Genomic DNA, 18,629 nt, shown 5'->3' on the forward strand with positions numbered 1-18,629 from the left:
AAGCTGATAGATACAATTACAATTAACAATAATGTAACAAGGTACCTGTATAGTCCAATTCTATCGGAATGTCAATTTAACTTGTGTTTTTTTAAACGTCACAGTTGAATTATTAAATAAGAACATTTCATAATATAGATTTTATAATGAATAGTGTGATTGAAAAAATATCAAGATTAAGCAGTTTTTAACAGTTTATTTCACCACTATCATACCATTTCTTTGCGATAGAAGCGTTAACGTTTTTATGTATCCCGGTTAGCTTTGTTGAACAGATATAAGTCCTTAAACACGTATCGTAGGTGTTACATCTGCAGAAATCCGACAGAAATGTAATTTATTCAAACTAAAGATATAACATATGCGGGAACATAACTTTGATTTTTAGATAAATATTTATATTTTAAACTATTGTATTTAATTATTATTTTTTTAATATTTTTAGGTGATGTAAACGTTATTTGTTTAAAATGTATAAGACTTGTATTTAGCCGATATATGTTTCCATACTTATGTTTAGATATGCTATGAGCCTGTTATTTCCGTATCCTCTGCGTTCGGAGGAAACTTAGTACCATGGTGTACAGGGTTACATATGTAGTTAACAACTTATGTTGAGCTGCTGTAGCTATGTAGAATCATGGGATACTTCATTTACCTCTGCTAACGGTACACATGATTACCAATGCATATTTTGTTTTCATTTTCTATAACTTACATTTCAGTTGTCTCCCTTGACACCTCAAATTGGATCATGTTATTTTTTTAATTTTTAATTTCATGTACAAACACTCCCAATATCATGTTTATGTGAGCTATATTATTCAAGTACGAAGGAACGACAGCAGTTCCAGTAATTAAATATATTGTACAAACCCTGACCGTACAAATAAAACCAACACAGGAAACAGTCAACTGAAGCATTAGCTTTATTACAATGTAAGATGCACATACTAGTAGGGCTGCGTGTAACAGTAGGCCCTACAGGTAAAGTTAGAACCTACATGTGTTGATGGTCGTGTCCCACTGAAGTCCTGGATGACAGCAGTGCCTTACTCCTCTGTTAAATACACACTGGTAGTAACATCCCTGGTCACAAGGGTCTTCAATGAACTTTCCCAAAGGACAGCTCCTAGGCTCACCTGTATTGAAAGTGATGTTTGTTTGTCAACGGCATTACATGAAACAGCGGCTGCGGTATACGGAAGTAACTATGTACAAATATGCATTTTCGGCAGCGTTCTTTTTTGACATCCGTTGTAAAGTCAAACATAGAGTCCGCTTCTATTATGTAATTTTCCAGACTTAGCTTCTCAAAACTGAAAAACCACCACCACGAAAATTTGTAGATTTTTCCCATATTAAACTAAAAATAACTCTAAAGCGTTGCTTCAATCGGCTAATTCCTAAAACAAAGTAATAAACAAAACATAAATATTGTCGCCAATTTAACTTGGAAATATCGATATCGTGAATCAAAACTACGTTATAGTGTATATCCTTCGACTGAATTGCTGAACATGTCTGTAACATACAAAATTTGAGGACATAACTGTACGAGAAGTGTCGAAGAATGGTAAAAAATATAAAAACTTCGTATTCAAAATACTGTTTATCTTTTAACGACACTGATATAAACCAATGTTAAAGTAACGAAACAACTGTTCTTAACTTTGACCGGCAATTACATGATTTTTGATTGATGTAAAGCTTGAATAAGACATTCTGGATGATATGTGCATATTTATAGTTTCATTTTCTTGTTAATTTTCATGGTGATATAAAGATCAGGCGATGCCACCTGTCATTTTAAAAATGTACGCTACCTAGCATCAAACCAAATTAAAGAGTATCACGGACCGATTGTCCTTGTCATCTGCAATAACATACCACACAGTTGTTGGCTTCCTGGATTGGACGTGGATGTGTACGCAAGTGTATGGGTTGTTATTTGAGCCGGATCTGCAAATAGAAGTTTTAATAGAAAATTAACAATTGAACATCTTATTGCAGGTCTTCATACACTTTCATTAAAACATTTTTTTTTCAATGGGCATGGCTTTTGTTGAGAACAATATCCAACGTACAATCTGATCACTGGTCTAGACTATGATACACAGTAATATCGCTCAATCATAGCTTGACAAAGGGACCAGTCGGTCTTGAAACGTTGCGACACGTGTAATACGTACATTGTCTGTGTAGAAAGCAAAACTTCGATATCACATATTTCCAAACTAATAAATCTTATTGAAGATTTTTGTTACCCAGTAGTAACACAAAAAGTTATCAGATGTTACCATTCCATCAAAACAACAAAGACATAGAGTGTTGAGCGTTGTCTTTGGTAGCGTCGCCTGTAAAACCAAGCTGAATCGTACCAATACTAGGCAAGACGCACGTCGGTGGTCCATCGTCCCATACAAGTCCGTTTGGACAGGACATCTCTAAGGCACTATTATGATCACAGACAATGTACTTGTTGCTGTTACAGGGGTGAACCTTATAGTGTGCAGTCGGGCAACTGATCTGTGCATCTATCAAGAAAAACAATAGAAATGGAAATATCATTAAAATGTAAACACAACGAGTTCAACATTATTTCTCGTTCTTCGCGGTCAATACATTTGGAGGCAGCTCTGATTATTGATTTAAAAATGGGTTTGCTTTACCAAACGAAAATATTCATATGCTGCGTTACTTGAACATGACTTTAACATAAAAGAACAGAAAACCATTCTGAATGACAGCTGAACAAGACACCAAGTAAAAATCACAACTACCACAGGGTATAGGAGGTGCCTGGGTAGGCGCTGATGTTACTGGAGGAGGTGCCTGGGTAGGTCCTGATGTTACTGGAGGTGCCTGGGTAGGCGCTGATGTTATTGGAGGTGCCTGGGTAGCCAGCGTTGTTAGTGAAGGAGCCTTGGTAGATGTTGATGCTTGTGAGGCAGTCTGGGTTGGTATTTGTGTTGGCACATCAGGGATTACACCTGATGGTAGATTATCTTTTATCGCCGTTAGCAAGGGATATTTTCCCTGACCACAAAATGTTCCATCAAAATCATCCAAATCAATAGCCCAGATCATGGACCCAGCCAGGTCCTTAGCTTTGATATAATCCGTCTGAAAACAATAAAACTCTTACCAATATTTATTTTTTTGTCTAATTACACTACTACATGCTAATATAGTCGATATGGGGCACTATAATAGAAGCTTAGATAACATTACTCAATTAACTTTCGAAAGTGATTACAACAAGAAAATATATAGTATTGCTCCTTAGGTCACTAGAGCAACGGGATATACCGCGTACTATACAGTCAACAGTATAAGTATGTCATAAATACATGTACATCATCATTGTAAACTTAAATAACATTTCAAATCTATGGGAAAATTTGCTTCTTATGAGCATATTTATACATCGTCAGAAGTCTACAAATGAGCATCGTATTAATTGAAACAGACGGATAAATGGTAATGGACTGAAAGCAGTTTTAGTTAAAACAATGTTTAAAGTCAATGAAGCGGCACTTTTAACCATAAAGCGACATGATTTCGATATAATACGTATTTAGTAATGTATCTAGATCTCCTTGGTCCATCAAAACAGAAAGGTCATACAGAACTACATGGAATGGTTTAACCAAGTACACCTCCGTATATATAAGATAGATTTCTGAACTACTTATTTTCATTAGCGGTGTTATATTGTTCGGTGTATCGGATACCGACAATTAACCTATTTTGAACGATTTGTGCTTGTTTTTTCTGTTTTTTTCCTGTTTCATTTTGAAAATGATCGTCATTCCATACGGTTCTGAATCATATGAATTCAATATAAATATCTATAACTAATCAAAAGAACAGGGAATATGCGATTATACATACTGTAATTCCTTCTTACAATTCTGTAATTAAACTCTTTTGTAACATTAGGAACTATGTAACTCCAGAGAAATTCATTCTTACAATACTGTAATTAAACTATATGGTAACAATAGGAACTATCCTATTAACTTAATGCTGTAAATACTGTATACCGAGGAAATTTCGCCCAGTGTAACTTTCGCCCTACGCCGATAAAAACCATGTTCGCCCAGTCTTAATTCCGCTCTTCACATTTGATTACTATTTTTATTGTATTGTTTGATAAAGTTCGCTGTTATGAAAAATTCTTCCTCATTGCGGAGGGCGAAAAAAGCCATCGTAAGTCTGCGGTAAACATGTCTTAGGATACAATAAATTAAAACTGATATATTGTATTTAATATCGTGATCACTGTATGCACAATAAGTGTGTTTTATTAATAACAATTGTCTAAGGTCATATGGAGCATTTTATTTATGTACATGTTTTATTAAAATTTGTTAATTTCATCACGTCATTGCTACAACGTAATCGGTGTAATCTTCTGCCTGTACATATATATGTAAGTATATACCGTATGACAAATAATTACAAAGCAGTGACAAAAAAAACCGATCACAAGATAACCTTTGATGACTTTATAACTGACCTTGATCTTGACGCTCTCTACGTCATCATAGCCGACCCACTGATGCCCATTGAAGGCGTAAGGCACCATATGTTCGAGGTGAAACGCCCGCGTCCAATTATTGTTCCTGATATTGTCACACACCTACAACAAATACATCGCTTGGAATAGACATGAGTAGTCCTATATGAAGGTATTTTATCTGAGTAAGAGGTTGTGCTCGTTTCCAGTACAGACAAATCGTTCGCACTATAAACGAGGGATAAAGAGTGCCTGGGGTTTAATATTAAGACGTTTTTCAATGACTACCGAAGTAAACCATAAATACATCAATGTCATATTACCGCGAATTATCTTTCATCGTTTCTATATCAAAAACATGAGAGTTCATTAACAGAGACTAACGTGGTAAATGGTCTCATATCATATAAATGACATTAGAAGGCGTCCCAATACATAACTGACCTTGGTAGGCGTCACACTACACAACTGATCTTGGTAGACCTCACACTACACAACTGATCTTGGTAGGCCTGACACTACACAACTGACCTTGGTAGGCCAAACACTATACAACTGACCTTGGTAAGCCTCACAATATACAACTGATCTTGGTAGACCTCACACTACACAATTGATCTTGGTGGGCGTCACACTACACAACTGACCTTGGTAGGCGGCACACTACTCAACTGATCTAGGTAGACCTCACACTACACAACTGACCTTGGTAGACCTCACACTACACAACTAATCTTGGTAGACCTCACACTACACAACTGATCTTCGTAGGCCTGACACTACACAACTGACCTTGGTAGGCGTCACACTACACAACTGACCTTGGTAGGCGTCACACTACTCAACTGATCTAGGTAGACCTCACACTACACAACTGACCTTGGTAGGCCTGACACTACACAACTGACCTAGGTAGGCCTAACACTAAACAACTGGCCTTGGTAGACCTCACACTACACAACTGATCTTGGTAGGCCTCACACTACACAACTGACCTTGGTAGGCCTCACACCACACAACTGACCTTGCTAGGCCTAACACTACACAACTGACCTTGGTAAGCCTCACAATATCCAACTGACCTTGGTAGACCTCACACTACACAACTGATCTTGGTAGGCGTCACACTACACAACTGACCTTGGTAGGCGTCACACTACTCAACTGATCTAGGTAGACCTCACACTACACAACTGACCTTGGTAGGCCTGACACTACACAACTGACATAGGTAGGCCTAACACTAAACAACTGGCCTTGGTAGACCTCACACTACACAACTGATCTTGGTAGGCCTCACACTACACAACTGACCTTGGTAGGCCTCACACCACACAACTGACCTTGGTAGGCCAAACACTATACAACTGACCTTGATAAGCCTCACAATATACAACTGACCTTGGTAGACCTAACACTGCACAACTGACCTTGGTAGGCCTCACACTACACAACTGACCTTGGTAGGCCTCACACCACACAACTGACCTTGGTAGGCCTAACACTACACAACTGACCTTGGTAAGCCTCACAATATCCAACTGACCTTGGTAGACCTCACACTACACAACTGATCTTGGTAGGCGTCACACTACACAACTGACCTTGGTAGGCGTCACACTACTCAACTGATCTAGGTAGACCTCACACTACACAACTGACCTTGGTAGGTATAACACTATACAACTGACCTTGGTAGGCCTAACACTATACAACTGACCTTGGTAGACCTCACACTACACAACTGATCTGTGTAGGCCTAACACTATACAACTGACCTTGTTAAGCCTCACAATATACAACTGACCTTGGTAGACCTCACACTACACAACTGATCTGTGTAGGCCTAACACTATACAACTGACCTTGTTAAGCCTCACAATATACAACTGACCTTGGTAGACCTCACACTACACAAGTGACCTTGGTAGACCTCACAATACACAACTGATCTTGGTAGACTTCACACTACACAACTGACCTTGGTGGGCCTCACACCTCACACCTGCCCTTGGTAGGCCTAACACTATACAACTAACCTCAGTAAGCCTCACAATATACAAGTGACCTTGGTAGACCTCACAATACACAACTGGCCTTGGTAGACCTCACACTACACAACTGACCTTGGTAGACCTCGCACTACACAACTGATCTTGGTAGACCTCAGAATACACAACTGATCTTGGTAGTGATCTTGGTAGACCTCACACTACACAGCTGACCTTGGTGGGCCTCACACCACACAACTGACCTTGCTAAGCCTAACACTATAAACTGACCTTGGTAAGCCTCACAATATACACCTGACCTTGGTAGACCTAACACTACACAACTGGCCTTGGTAGGCATCACACTACACAACTGACCTTGGTAGCCCTGACACTACACAACTGACCTTGGGAGGCCTAACACTATACAACTGACCTTGGTAGGCCTCACACTACACAACTGACCTTGGTAGGCCTAACACTATACAACTGACCTCAGTAAGCCTCACAATATACAACTGACCTTGGTAGACCTCACACTACACAACTGACCTTGGTGGGCCTCACACCACACAACTGACCTTGGTAGGCCTAACACTATACAACTGACCTTGGTAAGTATCACAATATACAACTGATCTTGGTAGGCGTCACACTACACAACTGACCTTGGTAGGCGTCACACTACACAACTGATCTTGGTAGACCTCACACTACACAACTGACCTTGGTAGGCCTAACAATATATAACTGACCATGGTAAGCCTAACGCTATACAACTGACCTTGGTATGCCTCACACTATACAAATGACGTTGATAGGCCTCACACTACACCACAGACATTGGTAGGCCTAACACTACTCCACATATCTTGGTAGGGTAGGCCTCAAACTACACAACTGATCTTGGTAGACCTCTCACTATAATACTGACCTTGATTGACTTCACACTATACAACTGACCTTGGTAGGCCTAATACTATACAATTGACCTTTGTAGGCCTTACACTACACCACAGACCTTGGTAGACCTCACACTATAATACTGACCTTGGTTGACCTTACACTATACAACTTACCTCGGTACTTCTCACACTATACAAATGACCTTGATAGGTATCACACTACACCACAGACCTTGGCAGGTCTTACACAATACAACTGACCATGTTAGGCCTCACACACCACAACTGACCTCGATAGGCCTCACAGCACACAACAGACCTTGGTAGGCCTCACACTACACAACTAACCTTGGTAGGCATCACACTATACAACAGACATTGGTATGTTTACACTACACAACTGACCGTGTTAGGCCTCACACACCACAACATACCTTGGTAGGCCTCACACTACACAACTGACCTTGGTAGACCTCACACTATATAACAGACCTTGGTATGTTTACACTACACAACTGACCGTGTTAGGCTAACACACCACAACTGACCTTGGTAGGCCTCACACTACACAACTGACCTTTTTAGCCCTCACACTACATAATTGACATTTGTAGGCCTCACACTAAACAACTAAACTTTGTAGGCCTTACACTACACAATTGACCTTTGTAGGCCTCACACCATACAACTGACCTTGGTAGACCTCACACTATATAACAGACCTTGGTATGTTTTCACTACACAACTGACCGTGTTAGGCCTAACACACCACAATTTCATTAAATAAGGACAGAATTGTTGTCGATGTGATCAACTAACTTTAAGCAGAAATTTATGGAAACAAATCGGCTTTAGAAAAAAGTAGTGATTTTTCAGTATATTTAATAAATATGATTTGATCTTTAGTTATATTTTCACAAAATCAATAAGCTTGTCCATTTTCAATACTGTTGTGAACGTGGCAACGTTGCTACAAAAATGGACAAAATTTGACGACTAAGGGTTAATCAGGACACAATAGAATTGGAACATTACAAAATAGTTAGGCACGGGCGTAAACGGTTAAATAGACCAGTAAACCGTAATCGAGAAAACCGGTTAAAATTCTCTCTAAAATGTCTCTATTGCATTTTTTATGAAGATAATTACTTTTGTACCTATATACTTCACCGGTTTGAAATATGTTACCAGGTTGTAATGGACCTGTATTCTCTACATGGTTGTAATGGACCTGTATACGTTACCTTGTTGTAATGGACCTGTATATTTTACCTGGTTGTAATGGACCTGTATACTTTACCTGGTTGTAAAATACCTGTATACTTGACCTGGTTATAATGGACCTGTATAATATACCTGGTTGTAATGAACCTGTATACTTTATCACGTTGTAAAAAACTTGTATACTTGACCTGGTTATAATGGACCTGTATAATATACCTTATTGTAATGAACCTGTATACTTTACCTGGTTTTAAAATACCTGTATACGTTACCTGGTTGTAATGGACCTATATTCTTTACCTGGTTGTAATGGACCTGTATACCTTACCTGGCTGAAAATGACCTGAATACTTTACCTGGTTGTAAAATACCTGTATAATATACCTGGTTGTAATGGACCTGTATACTTCGCCTGGTTGTAAAAGACCTGTATACGTTACTTGTTGTAATGGACCTGTATACTTTACCTGGTTGTAATGGACCGGTATACTTTACCTGGTTGTAAAATACCTGTATACTTGACCTGGTTATAATGAACCTGTATAATATACCTGGTTGTAATAGACCTGTATACTTTACCACGTTGTAAAAAACCTGTATTCTTGACCTGGTTATAATGGACCTGTATAATATACATGATTGTAATTAACCTGTATACTTTACCTGGTTTTAAAATACCTGTATACGTTACCTGGTTGTAATGGACCTGTATACCTTACCTGGTTGAAAAGGACCTGAATACTTGACCTGATTGTAAAAGACCTGTATACTTTTACCTGGTTGTAATCGACCTGTATACTTCGCCTGGTTATAAAAGACCTGTATACGTTACCTGGTTGTAATGGACCTGTATACTTAACCTGGTTGTAATGGACCTGTATACCTTACCTGGTTGTAATGGACCTGTATACTTTACCTTGTTGTAATGTACCTGTATGTTTTACCTTGTTGTAACGGACCTGTATGTTTTACGTTATTGTAATGGACCTATATTTTACCTGATTGTAATGGAACTGTATGCTTTACCTGGTTGTAATGGACCTGTATACTTTACCTGGTTGTAAAATACCTGTATACTTGTCCTGGTTATAATGAACCTGTATAATATACCTGGTTGTAATAGACCTGTATCCTTTACCACGTTGTAAAAAAACCTGTATACTTGACCTGGTTATAATGGACCTGTATAATATACATGATTGTAATTAACCTGTATACTTTACCTGGTTTTAAAATACCTGTATACGTTACCTGGTTGTAATGGACCTGTATACTTTACCTGGTTGTAATGGATCTGTAAACCTTACCTGGTTGAAAAGGACCTGAATACTTTACCTGGTTGTAAAAGACCTGTATACTTTTACCTGGTTGTAATGGACCTGTATACGTTACCTGGTTGTAATGGACCTGTATACCTTACCTGGTTGAAAAGGACCTGAATACTTGACCTGGTTGTAAAAGACCTGTATACTTTTACCTGGTTGTAATGGACCTGTATACTTCGCCTGGTTATAAAAGACCTGTATACGTTACCTGGTTGTAATGGACCTGTATACTTTACCTGGTTGTAATGGACCTGTAAACCTTACCTAGTTGAAAAGGACCTGAATACTTTACCTGGTGGCAAAAGACCTGTATAATATACCTGGTTGAAATGGACCTGTATACTTTACCACGTTGTAAAAGACGTGTATACTTGACCTGGTTATAATGGACCTGTATAATATACCTTATTGTAATGAACCTGTATACTTTACCTGGTTTTTAAATACCTGTATACGCTACCTGGTTGTAATGGATCTGTATACTTTACCTGGTTGAAAAGGACCTGAATACTTTACCTGGTTGTAAAAGACCTGTATACTGTTACCTGGTTGTAATGGACCTGTATACTTTACCTTGTTCTAATGGACCTGTATACTTTACCTGGTTGTAAAAGACCTGTATAATATACCTGGTTGTAATGGACCTGTATACTTTACCCGGTTTTAGTGAAACTGAATACGCTGACTATACTTGACCTGGTTGTATGCGACCCTTATACTTTACCAGGTTATCATGGACCTGTATACTCTACCTCGTAATAGGAGAGGAACCCAGCCTCTCTTGTGAATGCCCCGGCAGAAGCTGCTCCCTTCACTGGGTCTCCCATTTCCGTGTAGTCTGTCGTGAAGGCTCTCCCGTAAGTTCCAATTCCCAACACCAATTTATTTTTAGGTGTACCTTGCGACAGCCAGTTGTTAACCGCCCAGTTCTTGAACAGAAGAAGACCGTGGAAATATGGTTGGCTGTCATAGAGTACCAAACGTTTTTGTTTTTGTTTTTGTTTTTAGAATTTTGTGATGTATGTACATACATTGTATATGATAAACCTTAGTTTATAAATGGTAGATAGAGCAAAAAAAATAAAAAAAAATATTAAAAACAATATGATTTTTAATTTGTAACTTTTTATGTTGTTTTTATATTGACCTTTTGATTTTATTTACTAACCAACTATTTAACTATTGAACTGTCGATATTTAAACAGACTATTTTATAAAACGATCAGATACTTTCGAAAACATTCTACCTCGAAGGATTGGTACCCCCTTTTTAGCAGTAAGTTAATTTACAACACTTCATTTCTGAAAAGGCGAATGTAATCAAATATATATTGGTGTTTTTTTTTTTACAGAGATGACGATCCTGTTGGCCATTAGAGCCTTCTATCTTATATTTTCTCTCGGCACAACAAAGCAGATGTCGAATTCAGAAATTGGCTATAACTTATTTCGTATGATTTTCTTTTTAAAAATGGCATTTTATGTCAAATCCTAATGTCAGATTGCAGTATACCGTTAATCAAACTTACGATAGAATGTTAAACTCATTAAAATTTACCCTGATATGAAAAATTAGCTTCCAAATATGATTTTGCAGGAGGTGCTCTGAGTTGCTAAACCATGTCATCAAAATAAAGCAGAGATGATTGATGTACGCGTTATAAGTTAAAGTATTCACAGAACTCTCACAGTTTAATTTTCAGCTGAGATAAGGGGATTCTAGAACGGAACTATGCTAAAAAAAATTACACACCAATTAAACTAAACATTCTGTGTCAAAATTAGACATTCCCTTGAGTCTTTACGTTAAATTGAGCAAGCCAATACCGGTACGTGCAAGTGGAGACAGAGATCATGTGTGCAAAATTATTTAAGTTTGGTTCCTCATTTATCACCCACATCGGTACTATCGGAAGGGACTGTAAGATTGTAATATCTCCGTAAGTCAGTGTGCAGTTTGCCACTTTGCATGGGACATATATATACATGTATATCTCACAAACTGAATCATCTTCAATAGCCTATTGATTTAAGCTCATCTAATGTAAAGAACCAAGCGAGCTTATGGCATGTTGGGAATTCCGCCGTTTGTCCGACGTCAATTCTTTAACGTTAAAACGACTTCTTCTGAATAACCAAGGGATCTGAGGGTGTGATATTTAGCCAGAAGCATCCTGTGGGAAAAGGCTATTATGTTTGTTCAAATGAATTACCATGACCCACTTTCATATGACAGGGGTAACAGGACTTGCAATATGTAAAGTACATTGTGGGCGTGTGTGCTGGGGTGGGTGTTGGTGTATTCGCTTCCTTGTGGTAGCATTGATCTGGGGCCGAATAAAGAGTAACATTACACTTAAAAACCATACCAAAGGCACCCATGACAATTTCCCCCACCTGGTCACATTGTTGACCTTGAGTTAAGCAGTTCTCTCATTTGGGGGAATCAGGGAATAACAACTATCATTTTAAAGACTTTGGTATGTTTCAGCGTGGGAACATCATCCATTGACCTCCCGACATTCGCAAACGTTCAACACCAAGTCCAAAAGTGCGGTTTTGCTAAGCAAGACGCTAGGAAACAAAATATTATGTTCAGAAGAAGCATGATCTCTTTCAGTCGCACGATTTGTTATGTCATTGTTCCTTAAAAAATAGTTTAAATTGATGCCTTATTTTTTGTTTTATATAGTGCGTCTCTAACTCATTCTCCCACTAAAATTCTTACCGACGATAATGTCAGCACAGTATTATATTGACGACATCAGTACGTTGACATAGAACTAGTAATACTATGACAAAAATACTCTTAGTGAGCACTAAACGAGATCAATTAAGGATAATAAATCGTGGTCACAATACATCATTTGGTCTGGCAACTAAGAAATATTTCCTGCAACTTAGAAAACATTATATTAGGAAGTTAATGTTTCGTTCCGCGACTTTGATTGGTTTCACACCATGTCACAAGTTTGAATAGTAATAAACTGCAATCGTTCAATGCGATATGACAGAGAATGTCTATTGTTTAAAGAAATAACATAAATGATAGCGATGTGGGAGCAAAAGTATATTATTTTCTATTGCCGGAAGAAAAATCAAGATAAAAGAGTTCTTTTGGTCAAGAAGATCGTCCTCACCGTTAAGAATGACCATTTTTCATTTCATTTGCCTTTTCTTAACTATAGTGTTGTAAATAAATTTACAGATACAAAGAGGCACCATCCCTTCGAAGCATCATGTTTCGTCCCGCTACGAAAACCCTGAAGTTCCTGCAACGCGAAATCTTCAGAACAGTACGTCCTGCGTGGCGAAATTACCTACCGTGTTTACTTATGAACAGTCTAAAATGAATCTAACAGACATTATTATTCATGTATAATGTGCAACAAACCTGGCGCGCAATTCTTTTTCAGAGATACCCTCTGAAAGATCTTCTGACTATATCCGCCCTATTAAACACATTAAGGAGGAGGTTAAAAGTCAGTTATTTAGGACTATGTAACCAGTAGGTAAATGTAAATATATGCACCCGTAGCGTTGTGAGTACGATAACTTTACATTGATATGCCAATCCAGCCATTATAAAAACAAAGGATACTTTCACACGTTGAGATATATTTTAGCATGAAATTAGATGTTGATATGGCGCTAAACCCTATCAACCAAGCTAACAAGAAATACGCAAAGTTTTGGATACGGAACGTTACCATAACAAACCCTACCATTTTATGAGTAAGGCAAACCCTACCTGATTAAGGAGCAAACGGTCGTCTGTCTCTCCAGCCCGAGAGTAGAGCGGGCTGTGGTGCCCGATATAATCATCCCATGCCCCTTGAAGATCGTAGGCCATCAGGAAGATGTAGTCCAGATAACTGTCGATAAAAGCAAGGGTAAATAGTCATCAAGATTCCAACAGTATCATGTTTTCTTATTGAAAATTGCAATTGCATGATAGAGAAGACCGTTTCACTGATTAATGGTGCATGTATGTTTTAAAAACTTACATAGCGATTTGATCAATTTCATATCCATTTTCTGTTGTGTTTTTACCAGCAGCAACCGCAGCAGTGAGCATGAAAGGTTCCTTTCCTGAAGAACTTGCCTCCTTGTCAAATTCTTCTTTCAAAATCTACCAATTCAGCAAACAAAAGTAATTAATATATTTTTTAGATACACCGTGAAGAATGCTTAGAATTGCCAAATACATTAGGTAGTCTTCTCTCTGGAATGTATGATGAAAAAATAACGTTCACTCTTGAATGTATCATGTACAAAATAGAAAAATATTTCTTACCCTAGCTAATGACGTAAAACGCTGTTTATCTTCTGGCGGACTTCCACGTGACCCCGGGTACTCCCAGTCAAGGTCAAGGCCATCGAAGTTTCGTTTTCTCATAAATGAGATTGAGTTATTCGCAAACATACGCATGTTGCTTTCCGTCGCAACAGTTCTGACGAACTCTTCTGTACCATGGTTCCAACCTCCTATGGCAAGCAAAACTTTGACGCTGGGGTTCTGCTGCCTCACAGCCATAGTTCTTTCGTACATCCCTGTAAGGTAAGAGCATTTCACCACATAAATGAGAGTTTATTTTTTTATAATTCATCATATAAAACAACTAAATCGAAAAAAAACTACTTTAAACGGCATAATTGAGTTTGTAATTTGCACAAACAATAAAATTATCAATATTTTGAAAAATAAAAAAAAATAAAATGGTCTTGCATAGTAAAAGTGGGCAGTATATTGGTGCAACTTTGCGAGCACCTTGAGAACAAAGTAGAAACACTATCTAGTTTATGTCACGTGTTTACACCAGGACAGAACGTGATGACCGTCCGGCCTGCTTGCTAGTTTATTTGTCAGTTTCATGACCCTAGCTTTCGATTAAATTCCTTTTCTAGCTGACCATCTATGCACCTTTTATAGTAATTGGAACTGGAGAGTGGAAGTAAAATGTATAATTGGAAAACTTTCAGTCTTTGCTTAGTTAAACATAATGTCCATCCCATATCTCAAAGTTTCCCCATGTTAGAAGTGTTTTTACTGACCCCTAAAACTCACTTCATGACAATATAATACAACCACGTCAATTAACATCGCAGTTAATTAATTCATACATCGGTAAACAAAAGATTCAAATTTCTTTGACGGTAGCGTAAACAATGGCGGCTTCGTTCTGACACATTCGACCATGTCACTCCATGAGCAGAGTGATAATGCGCGTTCATGACAAACGTTATAACTTAATCAAAATGTTCGAAGGGCTAATCGTATCACTTAATAAAAACTTTAAAAGCTACTCATATATCGTTGTAGTTTCACTGGACCGATATTTTATTAGCGCTAACGAGCACCATAGAATATGTTCTTGTAAACTGCGTTCATACTACCGTATGCCGGTCAATCCTTATATGTTTTGTTTTATATTTTGTAGTTACACGTCTCCTACTTACCTTCCACTCACCTGCAGGTTTCGGGGAAAGAATACCCCTGCTGTATCCGACTACAACACTTGTGTGGGACCCCATCCAGAATCTGGCACTTTCTTCTGTGGCTTTTGCTAAGGGTGCTGCCCACATTGCAAAATTTGGGATCCTAAGGCTTTTCTTGACAATATCTCACTCAGTTTAAGCGTTCACTTAACTGGGATAGGCAATGGGTTCTATCCCCAGAGTCAGACATACCAAAGGCATTAAAAATGTCGTTTTTATTCCCTGCCCGTTGTAATTTGTCGGGTGCTTTCAGGATGGTATTTTAGTATTTAGCACTGTAATTTTGGCATCAGATCCGCGCAATCGTATGGAGACAAATACATTAACACACCCTTCCCCATGTGACATACACACAAGTACGCACATACATGTACTACACACATGGAGGCACGTCTTTAAAAAACCTTAGCTGTTAATAGGACGTTAAACAAAATAAAACCAAACCAAAGAACCAAACCTACCTTCCATCCAATCGGTGGAGTCATCATTCCACTCGTAGGCCAGCAGATCGTGGTTGTAAACCTTGGCGAAGGCATATACAATGTGGGTACATAAATCATATGGAATGTCCTCCGGCAAGAACTTTCCCTGCCCAGGCCGATATTGAGACCAGTTGGTATGGTAACATACCCGCAAGTAATCTTTGGTCGCGCAGCCTAAAACAGAACCAAACTATGTGGGTCCTACTAACTTCCTTTGTCAACGCATTATTACCATACTTTCCTTGTCGTTACGCGTTTAACGTGTCTAAATAGAAATATAGAAATACGTCTTTTTGTTCTGATTATTTACAAATTCCTATCCGGCTGATTTGTCAGACGTACAAGTAAGGGAGCAATCTGATTTGATGAGAGATTACTATTGAAAAACAAGAACGCATCACAATGTTTAGGCGTAGACCGAATTCACTCGTAAGCAATTGACCTGCATCTGTGTAATAATCTCGTTATGGAAACTGCTTCCGGTAATATCATGCTATGAACAAAATTGTTCTTTGTTTCATTGACGCTTAACTTTTTTAACTTGAAATGATTAAGAATATTTATGGAAACTACAGATCATTTTTAAAAATTGGGAAAATGACCAAAACAATTTAATTATATTCTTGTAAATCATATAAAATGTTTTGCATGTGCGATACCGTTTGATGCGTAAAGACCATATTCCGGATCGACCCTTTTTTGGTTCAACACACGCCATATTTTTTTCCGGGCAGATTTGGCTATGGCTACATTATATTTTGTTTTTAAGTAGAATATGGGTTATATAGAAGAAAAAAAAAACTTAACAGCTTTTTGTATGCCATGATTTCTAATTTCCAATATGACGATTTCCATTCCCAATCTAATATGAACCCTTGGCCAGTATCAGCTTGCTGGTACCCGGCCTTTTCCGATGATATGAGGATTGGAATGTGAGTAGGAAAAGGAAATGGCAATTAGTGTAACCACTAACCATCTTCAATCTAACAAACTATTATTGCATATCTAGTTATCATTGTCCTTAGCAGGCTTGTTTAATTTTTCCATTCAGGGTATTTCGTCACTGACTTAAAGAATAAGAAATAAGGGCGATTCCCCGACCGGACGTGAAAATATATCATAATAATAATATATCAATAATATAATAATAATATAATAATACTGGACGCCGGCAAAAGCCTATATATCCAGATCATATGTATTGTCATTCTCTAGGCTGACGCCCCGGCAGTGAATAAGTTCATAATTGTCAAGTTCATGATTATAAAATCATTCGGATTGTCCCAAGTGCTTATCCAGCCGAAGACAATGCCCTTTTGTTCGTTTGTTCTCGTTAATATTTTAAAAGGTATGGGGTCACTAGCCCGACCACATGGGTTTTCTCCCGCACGCTAACATCAGGGCAAAAGACATCGGTATAAGTTGAAAAAAACAGTTTTCGTAAAGTTTATTTTTATAACAAGAAATTAAAGCGGAACATTTGTTTGACTTACCTCTAATACTGATAAGGATAGGCAGTACTACTGCAAGGAGACACGGTCTCATATTGACAAGGAAACCGCTGTAGGTACAACAAACAGTTTAAACATTAGAATTATAATATTAACGTGATGGTAATTTCATCAATTTGACGACAGAGCATAGGAAAAATAATATAAATGATGAACGTTCATATAGTTGTATTAACTGCCTATCGCTTATATAAATACATATTGGTGCATATGTTACTATCTTCAAAAAAACCACCGATATAATTATACACGAAACAGTACTTGCCTTTGCGATTGTGTTCAAACTTTCTCAAATATGTCATAAGAAAATATAATGGCTTTGCATAAGTAAATAGCTCGACCAGCATGCGCAGTGCCTGTTTACCAGGCTTGGGTCCTTGACTTAAATTCGTTTGTCTTATCTCGTAGTTCGTGCAAGACAGGTCAAATATTGCCCTGGATTTAGAAAGTACGGCGAGTAATGTCAGACTTCAAGAGAATATATGCCAATGTACGTTTTTTTTATATATATTTTTTTTGCATAAGTAGGACAAAGGCAAATGTTCCAAATGAAAGTCAGAAGTTAGTCATCGTAGATTCGTAAAAGGTTTGTGGTTTGAATATATTCACCAAATGAAAATATCATGATTTCTTTTTAGATAGATAATAAAAGGGAAATTTAGTAACGTTTGAAAATGTTCCGTTATTAGTGTTGTTAACTGGTCGTCATCCGTTGCAGTGAGCGAGAATATATTTTCTGTGCGACAAATCCCATATCTAGATGGTCAATCAAGTGGCCACGTTTGTATTTCCTGACGTACTGATCCCATATCAAGACAGGGCAGTCAGTCACGTTAACAAAAATACCTTTCCTGCCATACTTGATACGACATACGAACTTAAGGTGGCTCCACACTTTCGCAATTAACCAGCAAAATTCGTTGAAACTTTCATATAATTGTTATGCAACTATGTCGAGTTGATTTTATGAAAATCTAAACATTCCGATAGTTTGGGGAATTTTTTGGACAAAATACCAAAAAATTGAATTTTCGTCAATTCTAAATTTTCCGGTTTTTTTTGTGTGTGGCATTGTTCGGAACAATAACAACAATAATAAAATGAAAAGAAGCATTTCTAATTAACCCTACAAATATTTTATTTATCGCAAAATATGTAACACATGTT

At 37.8% G+C, this 18,629-nt stretch overlaps 1 protein-coding gene across 1 annotated transcript; it reads right to left on the minus strand.

Annotated features, from left to right (window-relative positions):
• Positions 1–906: 906 nt before the first annotated feature.
• On the minus strand, positions 907–17,836 carry LOC110453952 (chitotriosidase-1-like). The gene is made up of 12 exons (XM_021503210.1): positions 17,728–17,836; positions 17,445–17,512; positions 15,931–16,125; positions 14,268–14,524; positions 13,978–14,102; positions 13,722–13,845; positions 10,723–10,899; positions 4,526–4,648; positions 2,784–3,126; positions 2,382–2,537; positions 1,891–1,962; positions 907–1,142 (listed from the first exon to the last, which is right to left on the minus strand). The coding sequence occupies exons 2-12, from the start codon at positions 17,494–17,496 to the stop codon at positions 994–996; spliced, it is 1,773 nt and encodes a 590-aa protein (XP_021358885.1). The 5' UTR covers positions 17,497–17,512; positions 17,728–17,836; the 3' UTR covers positions 907–993.
• Between the last annotated feature and the right edge of the window lie 793 nt (positions 17,837–18,629).

This window comes from Mizuhopecten yessoensis, unplaced genomic scaffold (assembly GCF_002113885.1).
Source record: "Mizuhopecten yessoensis strain PY_sf001 unplaced genomic scaffold, ASM211388v2 scaffold7547, whole genome shotgun sequence".
Classification (NCBI taxonomy): Eukaryota; Metazoa; Mollusca; class Bivalvia; order Pectinida; family Pectinidae; genus Mizuhopecten; species Mizuhopecten yessoensis.